A 20,427-nucleotide genomic window follows, 5' to 3' on the forward strand; every position below is an offset into this window, starting at 1 on the left:
TCCTCACTGTTTACGATTGAGAAAAATGGTCTTCTCTGTCAGTATTTCCCAGACTGCTGTGGGTTCATTCCAAGAACCAATTTCATCTTCATTGGTTTCCTACAGGAAACCAGACCAACTTCCTATTATTTTATTTTCCTTACTTTCAGCATGGCTCACATAAAATTAACTGGAAGGGAGTGTGATAGAAAACTTTATTCTACATAAACACAACCCAACATAAACAGCACCAAAAAACACTGTAGACGTCATTGATTCAAAGTGACCAGAATGTAAAAGTGAGCTAAGATTAGAACTTTTTCTCTGAAAGCACCACACACACACACACACACACACACACACACACACAAAAAGTGGTTAATTTACATAGGCTATGATTAAAGCAAGCTTTGCTTAAATCATGTGCTGATGAGGATGTTCACCAGTTTGCAAAAGCTTATTATGAAGAAACAGGTACTTTCCCAACTCAGTGTCAGCAGCTGTCTTAGAACGTTTGGCATTGCTAAACCAGTTCTAAATCATCTTGATAACACCAAAATATTATTTTTAGAACTTAAAAAGCTAACATACTTCAATTTAATTTTTATATCTCTGATCAGACCAGTCATTAGTTGCTGTCTTTAGGCACAATTTGCTTTTGCTGGCTTAGACACGAGTTTGAAAGCAATTATGTACCCACTCCCACTCTTGGCCTTAGAAGAGGAAGGAGGCAGAAGGTGCATATGGCTGATTTACCATTGTTTTCTAATCACAATTTGCTACCAAGTAGTTAAGAGTAGTCTATGGATCCTAATTTATAAGACAGAACTGAAGTAGCAAATGCAAATGAGGGTTCCCCATGCTAAATGAAACTACATGTGTTTAAAGAGAATTCTGTGATTACAATAAAGTGCAGATTTTATTTCTGTTTTGTTGATGTAAAGTTACATGCACATTAGGCAGCTGCCCACTCCATTAACAGAAAATTCACCTTGTTACTCGCATCACTTTCCTGAACTCACAGCAGATTGGTATTTCAAGGTAAAATTACTGATTTGTCTCTAGCTGTAAGTTCAACCCTTTGACACAGTTTTAAAATTTTCCATTTCCCCTTCAGAAAAAGTATATGGCACTCTCTCTCCATTTACATGTCACATTCTTTCAGAGGACACGGTCTACCTCAAAACTGGCACAGGCAGAACTGGTAGTGATACATTCTTATACAGATGCTTGGAGAATTATAAAAAAGTGGAGATGTTTCTTTTCATGAACAAATACACAAATTGCAAATGAATGAAGATCAATCCGACAGTGTACAAAACTAATTTGAAGCATTCTCTGTTAGTAGGGTGCCAGAAGCTCACATTATTTCTACTTCAAGAATAAACCGATTTTAATAAAAGAAGCTGTGAAAATGGTGGCTATTATATTGTGGTTCTGTTACAGCCAATGTTCTGTCAATTAACACCTGAAGATCAGTAGTGTATCCAGGAGAAAAGAAAAAGAAGAAGAAAGTGCATCAATGAGAGAAAAGGTTAAATTCTTCTTTGGAGAAAAATCACCAGGGCCAGCAATGACCTTAAAATGCTCATTTCTGGGTAATCTTTTCCATATTAGTAAAGGATTAAATGAGGTTAGTTTCTTTCACTCAGAAAAAGACTTTCTGTAGGTACTATACAGGACACTGTAAATGTTTTATTATGGCACCCACTATAAATTTAACAGACTAGTAGCAACAACAGATGCAACTCGTATACACTAAAACAGTGGTTTTCAAACTTTCTGTATTGGTGACCCCTTTCACACAGCAAGCCTCTGAGTGTGACACCCCTTATAAATTAAAAATGGAGGGGGATAATTTAATTTAATGGGGACTCAGGGCTGTCAGCCCCACAGAGCTGACAGTTTACGATCCCCAGGTAACCACCTTGGGACCCCTGAGGGGTCACAACCCCCAGTTTGAGAACCCCTGCACTAAAAGTTGCAAATACCTGGGAAATAAAAATATATACAAATAAAATAACAAAGGGCTACTCCAAAGCATTCCAAAACAGACACCAGGAGGATCAAAGGGCAGACTACTGGTGGACAGAGAAGGAGGAGCAAATCAAAAACTGCTAGTTAGAGGCTTGGGGTGAGGAATATTATGGAACTAAATATTTCACCCCAAAGGCTTTTGATCAGAATTGAGACCAGCACTCAGATATTTGGAATGTTTTAGTCAGGTTCGTACACGTCATCACATATATCAGCTAAAAATAAAATATTACTTTAAAACTATGTTTTGGTTCAGACACAAACCAACAGTATGCTAGTCTTCTATTAGGGTTTCTTTTCAGGACATTTTGAACCCAATGTTATTTCAAATGGTAGAGACACTAAGCCTCAAAAATTGGGGATAATCTTGCAATGCCAATTTAACCTCATACTACCACTTGAGGTTTAATTTTACATTCAGTACGGAAACTGGGACAGTATTCAGCACCAAGTCAGTAGTATTTGCTAGGATTTAAAGCAGTGCTCACATGTTATAACTAGTAATTGTTGAAATGCTGTAGGGGCTGTGGACTAAAATTATGAATAGAGATACAGTGCACTCACTCACTAACCATTCAAAATTCTCAATGATAAAATTTACTTACTTTGACATGGCTCTGAGCTCCCAAGTTGTAGATTTCAGTGGGCTTCACTTCATTAATTATCTTCACCAGGCAAGTACTGTCTGTGAGATCACCATAGTGCAGCTTCATGTCTTCAGATTTCAAGAATATACAGTTAGACTAATAAAAGTAATATACTCAATTCTCAAAACAATACGTGTCCTTAGTCAAGGTCCTATTTAAAAATGCATACACTATTCAGGTAAGAAATTAAAAGAAAATTGTCTAGATAATAATCATTTTAAAAAATATAATCTTCCTTACCAGAGTTGTAAGCACCACCTTAAATTAAATTGACAACATTTATGTTACTTGCTTAATCTGTTGCACTTCATTCAACAAGGATATTTAAACTCAACTGGGCAGCTTCACTTAAGCTCACCAATCAGCACAAAACTGTTTAGTCTGGGCTTCCAAAACATACGGGGAACATTTAACAATACTTTTTACTGATTTTTTTTTAAATCAAAATTGTCACATTCAAATTTTAGCCGTCACCATTAAAACGTCAGTGACTAAGATTTTCAAAAGCAACTAGTGAATCTGGATTCTTGTTTTGAATGCCCAGCTCATGACATCTTTGAGGGGCCTGTTCTTCATGGAGAGTGTACGCAGAGCTTTGTGAAAAATCAGGCCTCTATTACTGACAGCCAATTCAAATCATTAACAACTTTTGAAAATCTTGGATAGAATTTGTCTTCTGTTAACAAGCCTAAGTAACTAAACCTTTTGCCTGTATTTATAACAGGAAATAAGTGCAGTATATCACATACTCACCAATAGTTACCAGACAGTGGTATCTTTTTTAAATGCTGACTGCTGTAGGTTTTCAACAAAGTCTAAATGTGAAGGCTAAATTACTTGACCATATCCCTTGAAAAGATTTACATTTTTATGCCTTCTTTCCAAAGTATCTTCTTATTACTACTTTTGCAGTTACCAAATGCTTGTATAGTATTCTGCACCTTCAAAATATTTGTATAAAAAGTTAACTACATTAATTCAGTTCCTCACACCTCCCCCAGTGAAGGTGAGGAACCTGGGGCTGAGAAATTAAGGGATTTCACCAAGACCATAAAGCTAAAATCAAGCTGTGATTAGAATTCAAGGGTTCCTGTACCAAGTACCAACTACTCAGCTCAGGCCACTAGAGCACACTACTCTCTCGGCTATTTATGACAATTATTTTTTCACCTATCCCCAGAAATTTCACATACATCCCAGCATTATGTAGATCTACAATTTTATAATCACAGTGTCTTCTTGGAATGCAATTAAAGAGGAGTACAATATGCCCTCTACTGATGTCTATCCTTCACTCTGCATGGGTACTTGTGACAATGTCTTATGCCAGGGTAAGAACAGAACAAAACACACTAACTTTGTCACCCATTACTAATTTGTATGAAGGATATAGGTCATAAATATTCTGCTAAATTCTGTTCATGGTCAGCTGACAAGAAAGCCAGTCAAAGCCATCCATAACTGACAGCTCTTTATTTGATAGTTTTTCAAGGCTTGGCTTCTACTATTATTCTTTTAAAGCATAATACATAAAATAGCCTAATGTTCAATGGTAGCTATGGCCAATTTCCCCTCTACAATATATTTCACAGTGACAACTAGCAATAAATATACAATAGAGTCACACAGAGTCAGTGTTTTTGTTTTGTTTTTAACAAGAGTTTGTGATCAAGTCAGTTTGCTTTCTTGTGTTTTAAGCAGCTAACGATGATTCTCAAACACCTGCAAAGAAGGAATGCTAACATCACTAAACTTTTCATAGGCTGAAAGCGTAGATGATAACACAGTAAGACTCAGCACTGCTGACCTGAAAGCTTTAGGCTCTAAAAATGAAGTACCACTAAGAAAAGAAAAAAGAAAAAGAAAATTCGTAACAGGCAATGCAATATGTTTCATGACATTACTGACAAAATCTCAATTGTGGTTAGATATATTGGTCATGCAGCTGTTATTTATTCTTTCCTGATCTGGTTAGTTTCTAACTGATACGTGAAAAAGGAGGTATCAGCGTGAGCCAACTCCTGTCAAAACGAAGACACCATGTAACTTATCAACTTTGTCCTTGTCCTCAAACTACATTTGAGAATTTATCTCAAAATGCAATTTATTCATCATGGTAAAGATGTTTTAACATTTCTAGTATCAAAAATAGCGTACATGAATAGCTTATGCAGTACCTCCATTTTTAAAGAAAGCCATTTTGTTAAAAATAATCACTGACTGATTTGTTGTTTTTAATCTGCTAAAGCAAGACACTGGACATTGCATTAACGTAGATTATTTGCTGATGCTTTTGGTTTCCAGAGTGTGTTAAAGGGGACTGGAAACTGAATGGCTCCATTCCTTTGCTTCTGAGAGGTCACACAGGAGAATAGTGGGAGATCCTTTAGGCAAGATGAATAATCTCTCATGTTAGGTCCCACAGGGATCTAATTTTGTCATTCCTCCTGTTCAATGTGAGTATGAGACTGCTATGGGAGATAGTGAGATAGTATGGGGTGCAGGATCTTCAGTATGTGGACAACACTCAAACTGTGTGTCTGTGTCTTTAGAATCAACCAGTCAGATAAGAGACAAAGTCTAGCCAAGGGTTCTCTAAATGAGAACTAGTTGGCTGAGATTCAGACAGACAAGAAGGAGATGATTCTTTTGGATTCAGAGCAGCAACCAGAAGAAATTACTCCTGGGGAAATTCTGCACCACTGTGCGTACACAGAATTACTGCCCCCGCAGATTTTTTGCTTCCTGAGAGAAAAATGACTGATGGGGAAGCAAAGGGAGCGGTCACACACCCCTCCTCAGAAGTGCAGCCGCATTGTTTCAGGCGCCCGGAGCAGCCGGCGGAGAGGTAAATCACTTTGACGGGGTGGGGTAGGATGAGGCTGGGGACACCCTGGCCAGTGGCTCCTACCTTGCACCAGGCTCAGCTGCTAGTCCCTGCTGGGCTGGGAGCGCACTTCCTCTTCCCCTGCACAGAGCGGCCAGGGCAGGTCAGCTCCACCCTCAGAAACCTCCCACGGCTCCGCACCCCTTTTCCTGTCCCCATCACTCCTCAGCTGCACGGGGAGGGATCGCTGTGCAGGGAGCTGCTCCCCCGTCCCCCAAAGCCCCATGCATCCAGGCCCCCCCCCAACACCCCTGCTGAGCCTCACCCCCCCATACTCAAACTCCCCACCAAGGCCCCCCATACCTGAACCTCCACCCTGCTGAGCCCCACCCCCCCTGCACCTGGACCATCCCAATGAGCCCCCTGCACCCCCATCCCACTGACCCCAAACCAGCGACACCCAGACCACCCCTCCATGAGCCACATCCCCCATCCCACTGTGCCCAAACAAGCAACCTCCCAGACCCGCCACTGAGCCCCCCAAACCCAGACACCCCCCCGTGAGCCACATCCCTCCACACCCAGATCCCCCCCTCTGAGCCCCAAGCACCTTCTCCTGGACCCCCCCTGCAGAGTCCCCTTCACCCAGAACCCTCCCCAATGAGCCCCTGTGCATCCAGATCTCCCCCGCACCCAGACTGCTCCACACAAACCTCTCACCCCACACCTAGATCCTGCCAGGCTGAGCCTGCCTACCCAAAACTGGTGTGCCTGGCACGGAGGGACAGGGCCCTGGGTGTTTCTGGGTCAGGCCCAGCCCTTGCACTGTGTCAGGGTTGGGTGCAGCCTCACCACGGAGTTTGTGTCCCGGGCGTGGGTGGGGGTCTTGAGGGTGATCTCCCTTCTCTGTGTAGCCAGTGGCCTGTGCTCCCCATTGCCAAGCTGGAGCCTTCATATTTATTTATTTGCAAATAAAATTTGCAGAATTTTAAAATATTGTGCACAGATTTCCCCCCCCCCCCCCCACAGAATTTCCTCAGGAGTAAGAAATGCAGAGATTATAGGAGTTTCTTCCATGGAAGTTGGGTGACCACTGTTTATTAATGAGGTTTGCAAGTGAGGTGGGTATGAAGCGGGAGCATAATGGTTGATCAGTAGCTGCCCCTGAGGTTCCAGATACTAGAGGTGGTTATAAAGTTGCACTTTTTTCTCTCCCTTTTTTTTTTTGCAGTTGGTAAGAAGATTTTTCCATACGCAGACCTTACTACACTTATCCATGCCTTGGGTCACCTGCATCACTGTAATATAGTCTACATACGCTATGTCTGAAGACTACTCAGAAATTTCAGCTATTGGAGAATGCAATGGTCTGCTTACTGAGTGGAATTCCATACAGGAAGTGTAAATCTCACAGTAGTTTGGATCCAGACTACCCTCATGACCACCTCATTCCTCTTTACAATAGGGCAGCAATGTATTCAGCTATCACTTCAAAGGTTTTTTCTCTCTCCTGCTGATGATAGCTCATCTCAATTGATTGGCCTCTTACAGTTGGTATGGCTACTCCCACCTTTTCATGTTCTCTGTATGGATAAATATCTTCTTTCTGTGTGTTCCATTCTATGCATCCGATGAAGTGGGCTGGAGTCCACGAAAGCTTATGCTCAAATAAATTTGTTAGTTTCTAAGGTGCCACAAATACTCCTGTTCTTTTTGCGGATACAGACTAACACAGCTGCTACTCTGAAACCTGTCAGTTTACCATGTGATCCATGGCATTTTAAACTGTAGTAGACCGATCTCTAATACTGTCTTGGCTGGAAACTAATTTTTTTTATTGCTCTTCAGATGATCTTTTGCTATAGCACCTAGATGATTATTTTCAAATTTAAAATACAAATGACAAGCCTTCCATAATAGGTAGCTTTGACCACCACGGGTCTTCTTTCAAATTTTAAAAGATAAAACCAAGCAAAAATCAAACCAAATAAAAATACATCTTACATTACATTCCGAGGCTTGATAGACTTGGGCTCTGTTAAACCATCCAAGGGAGCAAATTTCAAAGACAAAGGCCCTCAAATAAAAAAGTTCTCCTGCCAGATGTGATGGATCTGATTGTGATCTCATTTACCTTAGTGTAAACCATGACTAGCTAGTGCTAATGTTAAATGCCTAACAAAGGTGGGGAAGTTTGTTGTGAGGTCTACATTAGAGAGAAATGGTTTCAGTTTTCTCACCAAACATAGGTGATAAAGAATACTATAAGACTATAGCAATCTGAGAATCCAGGAGCAATGAAGGGGTAGCACCCTTCCAAGACTGACGCAGTGTGGCAAAAAAAATGGTGATATAACTTCAATAAGTGACACATAAGTAGGTCCACACATTTATTTCTCTAAATGCTCAGCAAAAATTGCCATTGCCATTGTCAGCAAGTACTGGTTCGGTTTTTGTGATGATTTGGGGAATCTGTCTTTGTATAGCTTAAGAACTCTGTGTGATTCTGGGGGTTCTTCATGTGCATCTGTATTAGACTGAAAGTGGGGCTTGCTGCCTTCTCTGGTGTCCTTCTACCTCCATGTTAGACAAATTCCACGGGATGGCAACACAGGGCAAATAGGGGGTCTTATACCCTGATGGTGCTCTATTCAAATAGAAGTATCCTTGGACAAAGAGTTGGCTGCTACCCAGAAGAACCAGTTTGGCCAGAGGAGCTGGTAATTAAGGTCTGGTCTATGCTTAAAACATTGGTCAACATCGCTTTGGCCTTCAGTGGTGTGAAAAATCCACACCCCTGAGCATCATATCTATGTGACCTAACCTATAGTGTAGGCACAACTAGGTCAACAGAAGAATGCTTCCATTAACCCATTTACCGTCATTTGGGGAAATGGAGTTCCTGCACTGACAAAAAAAACCTTCCGCCGCTGTAGTCTGCATCTACACTATGGGTACCATAGCTATGCTGCTGTAGCACCCTACAGAGTAGACATGCAATGGATCACCTGGCGAAGGTGAAACAGAGGATCACCTGACAAAAGGGACTGGAGGTTATAAAAGAGAAGGTCTCGGTCACCATTCTGAGAAAAGAGCAGAAGTACAGGAAACTGGGCAGAAGAGCAGAAGGGTCAGAGGGATAAGAGCGTCCATGATTAAGAAGAGAAGTCATGTGCAAGAGGGGGAACCTGGACTGCTTCAAGGACTCAGCTCTAAGCCCTATGAACTCTCCAAAGTGGTGATGAAAAGGAGGGAGGGGAATGCATACAGGTATGTTTATTACTTTGTCTAAATTGTATATTTCTTATGCTAAGTAAATAGTTATTGTGTCTAGAGTCGTGTGAAAAGTGTATGTTTCTGTTTGCTTTTGCTATGGTATACTCCTGAAGCGTTAACTGTAAAGCCAGAATTCCCTCAAGGTGGAGCTTGGGGAAAGGGTTTACTTATGCTATGGAGGAGCCTGAGGGTCAGAAATGGACACAAGGGCTAAGCAGTTGGACTGGGGGTGGGGGGAGAGTCTCAGTTCTCAGAAAGGGTTGCTAGACAGAGGACTGGCACCAAGAGAGTATGCCTACAGACCCCAGGCAGGAGCAATGCCTGGACTCAGTTAAGACCCTGGAGGTTTAAAGCACATGGATTCAGTGAAGTGGCCCCAAAACCACTACAGTCTGGTACATGTCCAGCAAGGAGGAGCCCTAACAGGGCTGCATGTGTTATCTGTGTGTGTGTGATACTGTTATTTATGTTGAGTCACAGATAACTGGCTTTCATCCAGACCCCTATTTTTGTCATGAGACACTGGAATCCAGATTTGAGCTTCACCAATATATGGATAATACATCTTAAAACATCTCACTCTTCCTCAACAGCTTCAAATAGTCATTAAAAAGGAGAATCGAAAAAGTGAAAGAGCACAATCCATGTGCAGCAAGCTTTTTTGGACCAGACCTGTGCCTATTCTCATAGTCAAAAGAATCTACCCCAATGCACCAACTGCAATTCTCTTACACAGTAGATCAAGGTTTAAAGGAGTAACTTGGAAGAACTCTTCAAATTTTACCTGCTACTATGACCAAGCTATGGTGTAGCTGGGGCTTGTTGGCTTGCTTTAAAAAAAAAAACAAAAAAACCAAACACCACCTTAAAAGCAATGAGAAAGTAAAACTATTTCAGTGCTAGAGCAATATTCCATACAAAGTTGCATATAAGATGATCCTCCATTTTATGTAACTTAAAAAGATAATCACCCTCAAAACTTGTTTTACTTCAGTGCTGCTTCACATTTCCAGCCTCCTAAAGCTCTCTCAACCTCACGCAGCTTTTTGTAGGTCTAGCCATGCACTTCTAGCTTTATTGATCATCTTGGTGTAAGAAAACTGCGTCATCAAAATTTGTACTGAGTACAAGATGCCTCCCCATTCCCCTCTCAATTAATTACTTTAAATATTTTTGCATGGTTTTTCCAGCCAATTCATAAGTATAAAATTTTATATCAAATTGGATCTGAAAACTGCTTTAATTTCTTACTGAGAGAGAGCTTCTGATTGAAAGACAGACAAGAGGAATGGCTGGCTGATGAACAACAAACTTTACAACAGATCCCACATCTCTACTGGGAAGAGAGAACTTTACAGTGATTATAGGCTGGTATGCTTTAAATAAAGATGATTTGTACATTGATGGGAGAAGATATACTATAAACCAATTTACTGCATGAAGAAATGTAGAATGAGAAATAACTACAGACAAAACCTTACTTCCTTCAGTGTGAGCCTGTCGATTCTTGTAGAGATGCTCAATCCGGCCAGTGTTGAAAGAACTAGATCGGCGAACTATTCCGTGCACCTGTAGTTTAAATGGGAATAGGAGGATTGAAAAAGGAATGGAGTTTCTGTGATACCTTGATTATATAATTTAAAACAGCTCTTTTAGAACTTTTTTCCCCACAAAAAATGCTGGAATTAACCACCGATCTGGTAAAATGATCGGATACTATTAGCGAACTTTGATTTGGATTTTTTTCACATAAATAATTGGCTAATTAAGAGAAATTGTAAAATAGCTCTAGCTCGGTCCACCATTCACCCCATCCCTATCCAAAACACACAAGAGGAAAATCTTGTATCAGGTACCATTGACCGGCATCTCTCTTCATTCCTAAATCGAAGACAGAAAGCATGTAGCAGCATAAATTTATCAGCGTTTTAGCACAAAGTACTTTGTGTTGAGTTCTTTGATGCTGCCTCATTTGGTCCGATATCCTAAATGTTTCATATCCTCTCCTGTTAATTCCAGTGCACATCACAATAGCATTGTGCAGATGTTTGATAACCACTTTTAATTACTCAAGAGCATCGGTGTGTTGAAAGTGCAGAAACAGACAGACAGAACAGGACCTTGTTCCAAACTCCTGACTCAGTGTTCTCAGGTAGGAGATGAGAAAACTGGGAAGCTTAGACTTAAATGAAGAAAGGTAACTTCACTGAACTGGCCATGATAAATAGGTCTGAAAAAACTGATTAGCTGTAACAAGAATACATGCCTGCCTGACAAAGCCTGTTTGTGTCCAACACACTAGAGAAATGTAAAGCTAGCCTCCTCATTGCTGCCAAGGTTTGTGTCAGTTTAGGTCACCAAGTGCTCCTTGCTCAAGTGGAAGCTTCAACTTTAACACCTGACTTTTTCCAGATATTTCTGAAGTTTTCCCATCACAATTTGATTCAACTTGCTTGCTTGCATTGAGCTATCTCCCCTCCCCCACAGATTAATTTGTGGCCAAGAGCATTCAACAACCTGGACACAACTTCTGGATGGCGACAGCTGGTTATACATGCAAAAGTCTCATATTTTGTTCTGTCTAAAGTATGCAAAAATTGACTAAACGATACACCCTAAGAACTGGACTGTATAATCTAGCTAAACAACTAACTTTCAGAGTTTTAAAATGATTTAATCTACCTAAATTCACAAGCTAATTTTTGAAAGCAGACCCTAACATTGTAACCATATATTGTCACATTTAAAGTTTTTTCGTGCCCAAAGACACTGATCTGCATGTGCAAACTACATTTGCCATACATCTTACCTAATTTGCCTACACAATGTCATTTGTGCTCAATTTTTTTTTTAGTATTAAAAATCTGATATGGAAATATGGTGCCTACAGTTTTAAAGGCCAGATTGAAGGCCTCTGAAAATCTGACCCTTAAGGTTTATTGTTTCCATTATATCACACATTCTGTACTACTATAAAGAAAATGTTCCAAGAATGTTCTAAGAATCCACATTCTGCTGTGTTCTTTGCAGAACTTGTTTGAAGAAGTTATTTTTGTAAAAACAGTATGATTTTAATAAAATGCATAAAAAATACACAGGCATAATGACATTAAGATCTTGTTTTTACAAGGTTGCACAAAATGCCAGAAACTTTGTATTTACTTACTGTGACAGACCCAGAGCAATGGGGTACAGGAGTCTAGTAGAGGGCAAATATACTGGTCACTGGATGGGTAGTTTTCTGTTCCCTGAGTGCCCAGAGCAGGGGCTGCACTAGAGTAATCAGGAACCTGCTAGAACCAGTTTAGGCAGGCAGGCTAATCAGGACACCTGGGTTTTAAAAGGAGCTCACTTCAGTTTGCGGTGTGAGTTTGAGGAGCTGAGAGTGAGAGGGTGTGCTGCTGGAGGACTGCGGCGCACAAGCGTTATCAGACACCAGAAGGAAGGTCCTGGGGTGAGAATAAGGAAGGTGTTTGGGGGAGGCCATGGGGAAGTAGCCCAGGGAGTTGTAGCTGTCATGCAGCTGTTACAGGAGGCACTATAGACAGCTGCAGTCCACTGGGTGCTGGGCTGAAACCCGGAGTAGAGGGCGGGCGGGCCTGGGTTCCCCCCAAACCTCCCAATTGACCTGTACTGTGGGTTCTTCCAGAGGGGAAGGCCTTTGGGCTGTTCCCCAACCCACATGGTGAATCTCTGAGGCAAGAAAATCCGCTAATAAGCGCAGGACCCACCAAGATAGAGGAGAAACTTTGTCACATTACTCAAAATGTTTTGTTTACAGGCACATCAACAACCTTTGCATTCTACCAGCAGAAAGCTTTTCAATTTTTTTTTTAAAGTAAATTGAAGCACTCTACAATTATTTCTAGAAAACAAAATATTCTGACTTCAAGTCCTGATTAATATTGTTATATCTTGATTATCTGAATTAAGCTACTCTGAAGTTCAAGTTTACATAGACCAGTAGTTAAGCACTGCCAGCTCAAAGCTTGAGGAAAGACTATTTGCAGAAGTTTTATGTGGCAGCTGAATGGCTATATTGCCAACAGCTGACCATTGAGATGTGTTAAGTGCAAACATCACAGAACTTGATTAAATTCCAACAAATAAACGAGTGTCTTGCATCCAATGAAATACAAACCCCACTTATCTTTTTCCCCTCCTCTCCCCTTTTTTTGTATGTGTACATGAGAGAGAGAAAACCTGCCAAATGCTTAATCCATGACAGCAAATATTAGTGTAAGAACTGATGAAAGGTGTTTCTGTCTGCTTGAGAGACAGGTGAAATGCAAACTTTGTGACAAAGCCAAAATGTGTGCAAACTGGATTATCTAGTTAAGAATGAAGTTTAGTGGATTTCTCTCAATAGGGACTGATTTTTTTTTTTTTTTTGTTAAATAAGCTCAAATTTTAAAAAGTGTTGTGGCTGATTTTACTGTTAGACTGAGACTTTTATAAATAATTTACTCAGCTTTATTAAGATTTCATGTGTTTAGATAAAGCACATTCACTTTCTATTTAACTGAAAAGGAATATCATTTTTTCTGAAAGAAGTTTGTTCTACAGACATCCCCAATCAGAAGGTACTATAAATGCACATGTAAACTGGTTGAAGTAACCTTTGAAAACAGAATTTAAAAATACCTAGTTGAACTTGATATGATATACACTAGTATGATTTTGTAAAGGAAAATGTATTTAATTAGAATTCTTTGAATATTTCAACAAAATAAAGAGGAATGGGCTGTCATGTGTTATTTGAACTTTCGAAAAGTCTTCAGCAAAGTTCCTCACATTAAGGAAATAAGTAGTCACAGAGCAAGAGGTGATATGGTTTAGAAACTAGCTAATGGACAAATAAAAATAAATGAATATAAAAGTGGGAATAAGTGGTCACCTTCCAAATCATGGCAAAAGGATTGTGACCCAAGATTCTTCACTAGGACTGGGGGTATTAAAATCAATTCTCTGGTAAAAGAAAGGAGCAGTGATGTGAAATTTTTTGCCGATGATGTGAAATTATTTAAATTAGTCAAGATTACAGAAGACTGAGGAATTTCTGAGGGACCTAACAAAGATAGGATGAATGGGCATCAAAGCAGAAGAAATTGTGTGCTGAGAATGCAAGGTAACACACACTGGAAGGAATTATCTGACCCATGCTTGTCCATTACTGGATTCTTAATTAACTGCAACCATCATAGAAGAGAGCTGACAATCATTGCTGAAAGCTGTTAAAAAAAAAAAAAAAAACCACCTCTCAAAGTATAGCAACAGTCAAAAAGCAAACAAAATGCATATGGAATAAGTCAGGAAGTAATACTGGGACTAGTATAATTCTGTTATATAAATCAATGTTGAATGATCACCTGGGATATTGCATTCAGTTCTGGTTACTATCTCACAAAGGATATACCATAAATAGAAAGGGCTCAGAGGCAAAAACAAATTAGAGGCCTGAAAAGTCTGGAAAGAGAATGAAGCTAGTTAGTTGAGAGGGAATGCTACAAATCACTAATCTGAGCTGAATCTTATGTTCCAAATTAATTACAATAGATAACAATATTTAGCTTGTAAGATCCTTGGGACACGAATGGTCATCATTTATATTTTGTACAATACTGTATATATTAATCGTTCTTACAAAATAATTATTAGTCTCTAATGATGAATGACAGTACAGAGGCTAAATCTCTATAATTACATGAAAACAAAATGAATAAAAAACAAAGCAACAGTTTGTAACAAACCACCAGTCATCCCCCACTGGAATTGAAATTCCTAATTACCAATACAGATTAGTGATTTCATACAAGACAATACTAAGATTCCCTACTTGGAAGCCTAGCACCATTTCTTATACAGGGATTTGATGAAGTTACATTAAACGAACATGGACAGTCAAGTTGCTGTCTGCTCACACCAGCTTCACCTCCCTGTATCTGACATACATAAAAAATGGTTACCTACCTCTCATAACTTGTTCTTCAAGATGTGCTGCTCATGTCCATTCCATGTCAGGTGTGTGTGCTCACCACATGCACGAATGCCGGCAGTTTTGCCCCCAGTGGTATCCATAGGGCCGGCTCTAGTGCCCTCTGGAGTCGTGCGCATATGCGCCGGTACAAGGGGCACTGCCAGCCACCACCACCACTTCAGTTCCTTCTTGCTGCAACTCTGACAGAGGGGAAGGAGGGCAAGTAATGGAATGGACATGAGCAACACAACTCAAAAAACAACAGTTACGAGAGGTAGTTAACAGTTTTTTCCTTCGACTTCTTGCTCGTGTCCATTCCATATCACAAGCAGTGCCTCTGGAGGCGGGCAGAAGTTCATGGACGTGTCTATTTTAACGCTGCTCTGCCAAAGCCAGCATCTTCTCAGGCCTGCTGGGCGATGGCATAGTGGGTCGCGAAGGTATGGACAGACGCCCACGTTGCGGCCCTGTAAATGTCCTGGATCGGAACATGTGTCAGAAAAACTGATGATGATGCCTGCGCTCTCGTTGAATGAGCTGTCACTAACGGTGGAGGTGTAACCTTTTCCTCCTCATAGCAGGAACGGATGCAGGCAGTGATCCAGAATAAAATTCTCTGAGATGACACCAGGAGACCCTACATACTGTCAGCCACTGCAATTAAAAGTTGAATAGACTTGTGGATGGGCTTGGTTCGCTCAAGGTAGAAAGCCAGGGCATATCTGACATCCAAATTATGCAGACGCCACTCCTTGTTGGAATTGTGCAACTTTGTGAAGACGACTGGCAGGAAAATGTCCTGATTGACATGGTATTGTGAAAGCAGCTTTGGCAGGAAGGCTGGGTGAAGGCACAGCTGGAACTTGTCCTTGTAGAACCCCGTATATGGGGATTTGGAGGTTAGAGCCTTAATCTCGCCAAAGTGATGGCTACAAGGAAGATGATCTTCCATGACACATGCAGGAGAGAGCAGAAAGCCAGAGGCTCGAAGGGAGGACCAGTGAGTGTAGACAGAACTAGGTTGAGGTCCCACTGGGGAATCAGATCATGGACCTGCGAAAAGAGCCTTTCCAGGCCCTTAAGAAATTGGATCATCATTGCATGCGAGAAAACTGATCTGCCCTGGATCTGAGGATGGAAGGCTGAAATGGCTGCCAGGTGTACCTTGATAGATGAGAATGCCAGCCCTTGGTGCTTTAGATGCATTCCAAGTATTCCAGGATGGATTGTAAAGATGACTGAGAAACAACCACTGGTATAACCACTTGCCAAGGCAAGAGGATGTTTCAGCACCGTCACTGGTGGTAAGAAGGAACTGAAGAGGGCAGTGGTGGCGCCCCTTATACCAGCGCATACGTGCACGACTCCAGAGGGCGCTAGAGCCAGCCCCCTACGGATACCACTGGGGGAAAAACTTCCAGCACCAGTGCATGTGGCAAGCGCACACACCTGACACAGAACAACATGATCAAATACTCAAACAAGAATTACATTAATCTGAATGGAGAGAATAGGGTACAAGGCTAGAAACAATGCAGCAAGCAAGCACCACTCCAAAAAAAGGCGTGCATACAAAAAATGGCATACTTAAATCAGTGTTGAGAACATTAGCTGATCTCAGACAATTCTAACTTTTACAAGCCTATGTGTGAGACCCCTATCGGTATTTTTGAAAAGCACTGGTACAATGCTAAAGCATTATCTACCAGCATCTTCCATAGAAACATGCATTTGGTTTTATTTTCTATGTACTGAAGCAAAGGGCATCCCCCCATGCATTACACTCCTATCCTTGAAGCCCTGCATCTCCGCTAATATCCCCTTCACAGACAGTAACTGGATGGAACCCCCTTTACACCCTATCTATGACTATTTCTTAATTGGCCAAAGTGATCGCAGTTGAGACATTCCAGTTACTTCCTGCCATAAAGGAGCAGAGAGCACAAGCTTGCATAGCATTCTAAGCTTTTGACAATAGACTGGCACCAGGAACCATACCCAGGTGTCCCACATGGCCATATATGGCACTGCCATTAAGGCCAAGATCCAACAAAGCACTTCAGCACTTGCATAACTAAGTATACAAGTAATCAATCCTATTGACGTCAATGTCACTATTCACGTATTGAAAGGTATGCACGTGCCGAGTGCTTATTAGATCCTGAATCAGTAACACATGTTTTTAAAGGACTTTATACTGTAATTAAGAATGCTACCATCCTTAATCTCAGCTCATGCTATTGTACTTCTCCCACCCTTCCAATTTCAACAACATGAACTAAGATTGGAACATCAAACAAAGTAAATTTCCTTATTCATATGCCTGAAGGGAACTCATTTCCATTACAACCAAATATCAGCTTATCTGTCTGAATGTGTATGATGTGACACTGTTTTTGACCCCATAGGTCAGGTGACATCAACTATTATCCAAATAGTTATAATAAATGTTAGAAAGTTTAAAACTATAGATATAGCATGCCAAATTTTAGCCAATGATCGAATATTAACAATTGCCATTTACATGGTATGTTGCAGTTTCAAATCCCCTTATAAATAGTAAGTTAATTTTTCTGACACATTAAAAAATTAGCTTGGCCAGTTTGAAGTTACTGAGGGCCAGAAAGAAAAGATGCATTTTCACCAGCTTTTTAAGACCTACAGGACGATAAAGACTTCAGTCCTACCAGGAGAGATTTCTTCCTCATATGGCATCTCCAACTCTATTTATGCACCACAGGATTTAAAAAAAAAAAAAACATAACAAAAAAACCCCTCTCTCTAATTTAATAACATCCCTAGCAAAGACAGCAATAGCATCTTTCAATGGGTGTTTAGTACTAGTGTATTTATTAAATTGTGTTGGAAATTAGTTTGTGTTGGTAATCACACTGCAGAATACAGAAAGAGCCATGCCCACAATAGGATGATCAGAACCATGCCCCCTACAAGCTTTAGTTTAACAGTTGCTGTGATAAGTATGGCTAGAGATGTTTTCATCCAAGAATGATGTTATAATACTAGCCTATGAACCACCTAGGGAAGCTAGTTTTCAGCACAGATACTGTGGCACTCAGATACTGTGATGAAGTACCTATTCAGATAAGTGAAGGATATTTACTGTCAATGGAAGTTTTTGGAGATGTGTGGCCCCTATCTGTATTCCACATGCAGGTACAAATGAGTGCCACATGCCCAAGTCCAGAAATTCTCTCAAGCAGTACCTATGGGCTCACACATGTGCACCCATGCACACCCTGACCACAAATCCAACAGGATCTGAAGCAAAGGGGATGGAGGGCAGGAAGTGGAATACAGATGGGGACCACACATCTTGAAGAATTTCAAGTCACAAAAGTAACCTTCATTTTTAAGTGCTTGTCTCTATCTGTATTCCACACATGGGTGATTGACAAGCCAGGCCTTAGACTAGAAGTGGGTGCAAGGAAGCCAGCAACAAAGATGCATGAACTAAGCAGAATAAAAACTATTTACAATTACATTGACAGGTTCTACAAAGAAGCTGAAAGAAGAGGGGACACAGGATTAGGACTCAGGCCAGGCGGTGGTAAGAAGGAAGTGGAGAGTAGTCAGCCATAACCTCAGTCAGGAGCACAAGGAGACCTATTGCACATATACAGGCTAACAGGCACTGTTTGAGAGAATTTCTGTACTCAGGCACATAGTGCACATGCGTACCCACATGTGGAATACACATAGGAACCAGCACTCAAAAAAGTTAGAATGGGTCTCACCAAAAACTCTTTCTACACTACTCAGAGAAGTGTGCTAAAAACCTGATGGAAACAGAAACCTGCACAGTTCTGGTACCAGTGTGAACAGGGCCAGAGTGCACGATTTTATCTGTAAGAAATGTCGGAGGGAATGCCGATGCTGCCAACACTACAAAAGCATAGAGTCCCTTTCCGTTTGGGAAAGGGAAGTGAGCAGAGAAAACAATTACACAGATCTCCTTGTCCCAGAATTTGAATTATTCCTAGCAGATGTTGCTCCAAAAAAGAAGGGACAGAAAGAACTGAGTACTGTGAAAGATGCATAAACACTCAGAAGGACAGGCGAAGAATAACCAAGTTGGTACAAGATGGTAGAATTAAGTAGCAGTGACAAGATGAAATGAAGAAAAAAAAATTTAGGATGGATATCAAGAAAAGTTTTCTTATGGTGAGTTCTACTAAGCTGTGCAATAATTTCCAAAGGAAAGTAGTGGAAGCCCAGTCTCTTTAGACACTTAACATTAGACTGAATCAAAAAAGAGAAAATAAAACAATACTGCATTACTAGGGGATGGACTACCAGTTAATAAAGGTTCTTTTTCTCTCTCTGTTGTACGATTAAGACTATGGTACAGCCTTTCACTACTGAGCAGGCAAACACCTGTGGCTATATAGTCACAACAGTACCAAGTAATTGTGTATTGTAGCATACGGTAAGTGTGTGACCTTTGTATTGCTGATATCAGAAAGAACATTACTGCTGTATAATCCCTGGGATAGGCATGTGACAAAAAGGAAAATAAATATTTAATATCTTTCTTATACTTAAGTCTGTCAAAGTCCAAGTCACTTCACAGCTTACATTAGAGTCCAAACTCAAGGACAAAAGATGCAAAATGACAAGTCACACGCATTTGGTTGCGTCAGGGTTGGTAAACAAAGGCTCAAATTCTTAACACAGAAGTCATAAATCTGAGAAAGTTAAACAAAACCCTGCACAATACTACACTCCAGTCTAAACCTCCATAAAGAACCCAGAATGCCTATTAGAAAGCAACCTCCAGGTTTAAATTTTCAGTATGAACCTGCCATGGATTAGCAAGGTTTTTATTGCTTAGTGCAATTTCAAAATTAAAAGTTATTTCATTGTGAGTAGGTTTTTTGTTTTTTTTTTTTTGTTTTTTTTTGTTTTGTTTTTTTTTAATGTGGTGCACTACATCATAAATTATTCCCTAATTCTTTTGGCTTGCACAGGTTGCTTCTTATCTAAGTTAGCGGGAAGCATGCAAAGCAGATATACCCAGAGGAGCAGAGAGAATCCACCAGTGGACACTAGATGATAAATAGTACAATAAGCTGGCATGATTACAGGCTATGCTGCACATTCTTTACTAGAGTTTTGATTTGTTATCTAGGGCTGAGTGGAAAACATACGCAAAGGAGGACAGCAGCAAAGGAAGTTAGAAGTTGCTGTATCCAAGTGTTTCCAGCAGCCTGCAGTCGGTCATTGAGTCACTCACCTCATAGCCCTTTTGCAGCAGGAACTCAGCCAAGTACGAGCCATCCTGGGAAAAGAAAGATAGGAAAATGTTAGAAACAGTGACTGGGCCTGGAAGATTTACACTCATTATGGTCTTTAAAATATTTTGAATCTGAATTGACTGGATAAAAGCATATATTTCATTTAAAACAACAATTAAAGGACACCCAATTTTTAAGTTTAACCAGCAGTACGGTTTAAGATAACCCACCAGCAGTAACTTAGAAACTTCTGTCCCTCCTCTCCGTGAAGCCTTCCACCCAACTCCAATTTTTTAATGCCTTGAGGAGAGGGCGGTGTTTTGCTATGTACATCAGATTTGGGCTATTTCAGAGATCAGGAGGAGGAAGAAAATTAAAAAGTGGTGGGACCAGAGAGAATACTGACTGCAGACGCATGTTTTTTTTACC

General features: G+C 40.6%; 1 protein-coding gene across 1 annotated transcript in view; it reads right to left on the bottom strand.

Annotated features, from left to right (window-relative positions):
- GMDS (GDP-mannose 4,6-dehydratase) overlaps positions 1 to 20,427 on the bottom strand; it is a 563,918-nt gene that overhangs the window by 436,877 nt on the left and 106,614 nt on the right. The window contains exons 2-4 of the mRNA XM_054018107.1: positions 19,998 to 20,042; positions 10,248 to 10,335; positions 2,622 to 2,731 (exon numbers count right to left, since the gene is read on the bottom strand). Of these exons, the coding sequence (XP_053874082.1) occupies positions 2,622 to 2,731; positions 10,248 to 10,335; positions 19,998 to 20,042 (243 nt within the window). The remainder of the gene's footprint in view (positions 1 to 2,621; positions 2,732 to 10,247; positions 10,336 to 19,997; positions 20,043 to 20,427) is intronic.

This window comes from Malaclemys terrapin, chromosome 2 (genome assembly GCF_027887155.1).
Source record: "Malaclemys terrapin pileata isolate rMalTer1 chromosome 2, rMalTer1.hap1, whole genome shotgun sequence".
NCBI lineage: Eukaryota > Metazoa > Chordata > Testudines > Emydidae > Malaclemys > Malaclemys terrapin.